Source organism: Takifugu flavidus, unplaced genomic scaffold (assembly GCF_003711565.1).
Source record: "Takifugu flavidus isolate HTHZ2018 unplaced genomic scaffold, ASM371156v2 ctg953, whole genome shotgun sequence".
Classification (NCBI taxonomy): Eukaryota; Metazoa; Chordata; class Actinopteri; order Tetraodontiformes; family Tetraodontidae; genus Takifugu; species Takifugu flavidus.
The window spans coordinates 1-5,949 of NW_026622563.1; the positions used below are offsets into that span (position 1 = coordinate 1).

At 43.6% G+C, this 5,949-nt stretch overlaps 2 protein-coding genes across 2 annotated transcripts; one reads left to right on the top strand and one right to left on the bottom strand.

Moving 5' to 3' along the window:
• The first annotated feature begins 6 nt into the window (after positions 1 to 6).
• On the top strand, positions 7 to 1,088 carry LOC130521401 (excitatory amino acid transporter 5-like). Its single transcript, XM_057024969.1, has 3 exons — positions 7 to 129; positions 211 to 349; positions 451 to 1,088. The coding sequence occupies exons 1-3, from the start codon at positions 56 to 58 to the stop codon at positions 595 to 597; spliced, it is 360 nt and encodes a 119-aa protein (XP_056880949.1). The 5' UTR covers positions 7 to 55; the 3' UTR covers positions 598 to 1,088.
• Positions 1,089 to 1,918: 830 nt separating this feature from the next.
• On the bottom strand, positions 1,919 to 5,550 carry LOC130521400 (ELAV-like protein 1). Its single transcript, XM_057024968.1, is given in 7 exon segments — positions 1,919 to 3,107; positions 3,110 to 3,137; positions 3,921 to 4,146; positions 4,233 to 4,386; positions 4,866 to 4,969; positions 5,362 to 5,500; positions 5,503 to 5,550. Coding segments are annotated over 7 exon segments (969 nt in total). The 5' UTR covers positions 5,530 to 5,550; the 3' UTR covers positions 1,919 to 2,816.
• Positions 5,551 to 5,949: the final 399 nt, after the last annotated feature.

Sequence of the window (5,949 nt, forward strand, 5' to 3'; positions counted from 1 at the left end):
AGCAACAGCAGCCAGCATAGGGGCAGCCGGGATACCTCAAGCAGGGCTGGTTACCATGGTGATTGTCCTCACATCTGTGGGATTACCACCTGCTGACATCTCCTTAATTGTGGCCATTGACTGGGTTCTGTGAGTCCCTCAAACATCAAGTAGACAGCTTTGAGGACTTTGGGAGCAATGTGTGAGTGACCTACCCATTCTCTTTGTCAGTGATCGGTTCCGGACAATGATCAACGTCCTCGGCGATGCCCTCGCTGCAGGGATTATGGCGCATCTGTGCAAGAAGGACTTTGACAAAACATCCAATGGTACTGTGGTCAACACACCTCCTCCTGCGAATGACCAACGGGTGAGGAGGCTTTCAAACCTTTAGCTGATCAAAATGTTCTAATGTCACACAGTGACTGGGCTAGCTGCTGTTAACACTGGTGGTCGCTTCCTCCCCTCCAGAGGGACACGGTCATCTCCTTCGGCAACCAGAGCGTGGCGCTGTCGGACGCACCTCTCATCGCGCACCGCTGCGATTACATCTTCGAGGTGGATGGAGAGAACATGATGGAGAGGCCCGTAGCCTGCTACAACCTCTGCCAAGTATGAGACACAGGACTGCAAATTGCCTTTTTTCCTCGATGACGGAGAGGCCTGCCGTGGACAAGAGGGCCCGTTTGGACTTCTGACCCAAACCAGAGTCTGGGTGTAGCGGCCAACGTTTGGCAGCGCGGTGCGGAAGACGCATGAGCTCAAGTACTGTATGTCAGAGTAGAGCGGATTAATGGGGGAAAGGAAACCAGCGACCTGCAAAACCGGCAGCGGAAAAGTAGTAGGCTTTAAACGGGCTGGAGTTGCTATAGAAACAGTTACAGTAGCTGCTGTGATGGAGTCAGATTGGGGGTTTGAGTTGCCTTATGATCAGCATTTACAGCCTAATTTTAAGATCATGAAAAACTTAAAAGCAGTTGAACTTGTGTAAAGAAAGTATATAGGGGGCAGTTAAACAGTTAAGCTACTGACACCATCGTCACTAGGAAATGCTTTTATACCTATGCGTTTAAATGTCTTATTTTCTAATAAAAACAGATCTTGTTCTATGTTGAGTCGTCACATTTATGTTACAAAAAAATCACTTAAATATTCCAATAGTTTTGAGATAAACATTTAATTCTGAAAAATCACAATGTTTTTATTGAATGGACCGAATGTTAGAAGACATGGACTTAGTGCCCCTTTAACACCAACAAATCTTTTAAAAAAAACAACTCCAATAATGTAACATACAGCTACAAACATGTTCAAATAAATATGCACGTCCACTCACGAATAATACACTCATTTCTCTAATAAATTAAGGCGGAATGCTGTTTTTCTGGACTTTCCCAAAAGGATTCCCCTCACGTCTCCCATGTAGCGCTCTCTTAAAGTAAGCAGTACCACACAAATGTCAGTAAAATTATTAAAGAAAAAAAAAACGGAGTCCAGGACTACAATAAACTGTATCTGCTTTAAGCAAGTTCTGAAATATTGCACAATGTTGAGACGTGAGCCAAAAAACAAAAAAAAAACCCATTGAAATCCTGGATAAGAGCCAAAGCTGGAACTCATGGAGGGAGTTATCTCGTTGGCGTGGTTACGTTCTGACGAGGTTTAAGCTCGGTGATTTCATCTCAAACCAGACTGTGATGCTCCACCTATGAACACCTCGACTGAATTCTTTATTAGTGTTTCACTGAGCTCAAACACGTCCAACATCGCTCGCTAATTCTGTTGCTCTGCACTGTTTTACCGTTAGAACGATTTAGCCGCAGCTTTCTATGCACGCTGATCTGAGCTAACACTGATCGAAGCAGATATCTGTTGAACCGCAGGCCGACTTCAGCAATAAAGGGAAAAAAGAAAGAAAAAGAAACAAACCAAACAAAACTCAGCAAAACAAAATAAAATTTAATGGTGTTTTTATGTTCCAAGGGAAACAAATTTTTAAAAAAAATTAAAAAGAAAAACTAAATGAAATAAACAGGCCATTAAGGTTCTCTTTAGGGGAAAGATGCTCCTGAAAGTTATGTTTGGAGATTACAGTTAGGAGACAGAATGTATGAGGGGGGAAATCAATGAAAAGAAAAAGCAAACAGCAAAACAAACTGGGATTAGAGGATCAAATCTCTGCCTGCCTTTGGTCCGTCTCTTTCATCGACTTTCATACTTCACTGGACTCTCCAGACAACTTTACACAGGACGACAACAAAATCAACCAGATCAAAAACAGACCGTTAGATCTTGAAGGTGAGCCAATTTCCTGTCACGAGTGGCTGAGCTCTGCGATGCTCTAAAACAGCCTGGCTAAAAGTGCTTAATTTTCACGGTAACTCAACGTGACGGTGATGTTTTTGCGGGTCTGTTTATCGGCTGGATCGTCATTTTAAGGCATCTTTTCGGATTTACGAGATCCTCACCTACTCCCCAGAAGCGCCGTTGGGGAGACCGCGCTGGGCTCTCTGCCGTTTGGAGCCGCTTCCCAGCCTTCTGTTGGGAGTCCTCAGTCCAACAACACATGAGCATCTTAGCTTTTTCGACATTTGCTTTAAAATTACTTGGGGACAGCCACATATATTCGTAACCCCCTCTATAATATCAAACTACTGAATGTCAGAGTCCAAAACATGAGTACAAAGACAATTAAGAAGTTGTTTGGACAAATACAAAAGGTGCAGAAGAGTCAACTTAACTCTGGATACACTAAAACTCAAAGGCTGCAAACTTCTCGCTGTTAAAGCCTCCTGCAGGTCGTTTCCACCTCTCCTCTACACCCCACTGTCCAATTTCTATTTGTGACCTTTGCTGGTCTTAAAGGACACTTGCAGTATTTTTTCTCCGAGCCGGTAGCCGTTAAGGCTGGCGATGGCCATGGCCGCGTCCTCGTAGTTGGACATGGTGACGAAGCCGAAGCCCTTGCACTTGGTGGTGAAGTCGCGGATCACTTTGACGTTTGTGACGGCGCCGAAGGGGCCGAACATCTGCCAGAGGATGGTTTCGTCCGCCTCCTGGCCGAGGTTGTAGATGAAGATGCACCAGCCGTTATTGGAGTTGGTGGGGACGCTGACGCCGCCCACCCCCCCATGTGATCGACGCTCATGGGCGAGAACCTGAAATGGTAATGTTGACAGCTCTTTATCAGCAAAAAGAAATTGTTTTTTTACCGACACTGGTCCTATTCTTTAAACATTTACAACCACATCGAAAGCATGGCCTAGTAGTCATGGGGGGTGGGGGTGCCACATACCGTTTGGTACAATAAAGCCATTTAATTAATATAAGTAATCAACAATACGTGCACCACTTCCACCTTTCAATGGTAACAGCAGATAATTAACTGTGTAAGCAGTGCTGCTGGTAGCATTAGCTGATAAAGCTATAAAAATGTGTTTCTGGATAAAATGACAACCTTACAAGACTGTTATATTTTTTCTGCTGCTTCGTCAATTTTTGCTACTGCTGCTTCTACCAATAGGTGGGTCTCCATCTATTGGCGCTAACATTACCCAATAACAAATGATGTTACGTACACTGCAACCTAACCAATATGGACTATTAATTATCTGTTAAATGATGAGGTTGCAGAGATGCACCTTTCCATAGGTAGCAGAAATTGACAGAACAGCGGCTCAGCTGTCCACAGATATTAGCTTGGTAAAGACAACGAGCTATGTCCCTCTCATTCCATGGATCCGTGTAGCTGGCGGGAACCCCCACATGCTGGCTTTAGAGCGTCCGCCTGTTTATGGATTCACTCCAGCCATGTCAACGGGCCATCACACTCATTTTTCAAAGCAGTCAAACTCTGCACCTTATGGATCCGGCCTGGGGCTGGAACACTTTAAGCCCTGATCTAAAGGTTTTAAATCTTAAAGCAACTCGCTGGCACGCACCTAAACCTCTGTGCCTGGTGATGTAATGGCCCCCCGAAACGCCGAGACTGGTTGTGGAAGAGTTGAGAGATGACCTGTGTGTTCTTTGTCTGATTTGGGTTGGCCGCAAACTTGACTGTGATTGGCTCGACGACCCCTGAAGGTTTTTGGCCATTCAGGTTGTTGACGGCATCCTCTGCCTCGGCCCGCTTGTCAAACCGGATGAAAGCCACGCCCCTGGACGCGCCTGTGTGAAATGATTGATGCAGCTGTTTAAGGGGTTGGTTAAACATTCGGCTTCAGAAAGCCAAAGGCGTTAGTTAAGCTTCATACCTGTAGCTTGGTCAACAAGAACACGCGAGTTAATGATGCGCCCGAATCGGGAAAACATGTCCTCCACATCCTTCTGGGTCATGGACTTGGGCAGGCCGCTGATGTATAAGTTAGCATCCTTTATTGTGTCAGAGCTGGGCCGAGCATACGAAACCTGACAACAGGAAACACTTCCTCGATTAAAATTCTGCTGACTGTGCAAAACATAACAACTACAAGCCTGTAAATTCACTCAGCTGTTGATATATTTGCTTATTATATCACTAAAGGAGCAAAGTTGCAACATCTGACCTAACAGATTTTCTTACCCAACAGATTTGATCTATTATTGATTTAATTTTATACTTCATTGATTTCTTGTGTTAAATATTGGAGTGGAGCAAAGATTAGCAACAAAAGTATAAATAATTTTTTTAAAATTCGAAATACAAAGGATACTTAAAACATTTTTTTTTTTTTAAAAACACTGAATTTACCACAAAAGTGCCTTCAAGTTAACACACAACAGGAAAAGTAGTGTCACTTATTGCACTGACAGGCACTAGCTAGCTAGCAAACAGCAGAGGAGCCACAGAGGTTATAAAACAAGAAATCTGTAGTTTGACAATTGTAGAACACCTTGTTGCACATTACCTTGATATTTTTGGACTGTAGCCTTAGTCCATTCAGTGTATTGATAGCTCTTTCTGCATCACTAGGGGTAACATAGTTAACAAATCCGTACCCTAAACTGTGGCCTAGAGAAAAAAAAAGGAAAACAATAAAACAAAACAAAAAAGGTTGTATAGTTTAAAAAATTGGCAAACAATATATTAAAACAAAAAAGAAAGAAAAGAAAAAAACAATTCTTGACAATGCATGCTAATCTAAAGAAAGAAACAAACAGTCTCCAGTTAAAAAGAGCTGGGCGGGCTGGAACAAAAATCTACCTCCTACCTGGGTTCTCGGCTAAATGAAATCATGGTTTAAAAAAATCGTTAAGGAGAGGGAGAGGGTTCATATCCTCCTCGTAAGATGATCCACTTTCTGCTAAATCCACACAAACATTGTATTTCGGAAAGGTCAAAGCCTTGCCCAGAGGCGTCACACTGGTTCACCACGGGTCTCGTCCCATCGCAGCCTGACCTACCTGCGATTTTGTCTCGGATCAGCTTTGCGGACTCCACCTCCCCGATGCTGCTGAAGAGGCTCCGCAGCTCCTCCTGCGACATGTTCTGAGGCAGGTAGTTCACTATTAGGTTGGTCTTTGCATCCTTTCCCTCGCCCCCCCCATGTGGTCTTCATAACCGTTTGACATGTCATACACCTCCTGCAGAAGAGACACAAGCGGTGACTAAACGGCACGACATCGTGGTCGGACACGAGCGCTCCAGTTAAACTGAGTTCTAACTGGGCGTACACGACCATTTAAATAATAGAACACTATAAAAGCAATGAATAAATAAGATAAAGAGCAACAGCTATTTATGTTCCATAAATATAATTAGATTTATTCCACAATAGTTGAACATCTGTCGTTTGGGAAAATTATGGATGCAGAAAATTAGTGTCACATGTGCAACTGTTATGTAATTCAAGCCCAACCAATCCAGAGGGAGGGTGGTGATTCTTCAAACCAACCTTCAGCACAAATACGTCAGAATTCCGTGAAGAGCAAAAAGGGAAAAAAGCCTAAATGCTCAATCGCCACAAACTCAAAGCACCAACTCCAAACGCC

Coding starts and splice junctions, on each gene's coding strand:
- LOC130521401 (XM_057024969.1), top strand. CDS start 56: ATGGTGATTGTCCTCACATCTGTGGGATTACCACCTGCTGACATCTCC. Junction 130..210: donor GTGGCCATTGACTGGGTTCT/GTGAGTCCCTCA, acceptor TCTCTTTGTCAG/TGATCGGTTCCGGACAATGA. Junction 350..450: donor CTCCTGCGAATGACCAACGG/GTGAGGAGGCTT, acceptor CCTCCCCTCCAG/AGGGACACGGTCATCTCCTT.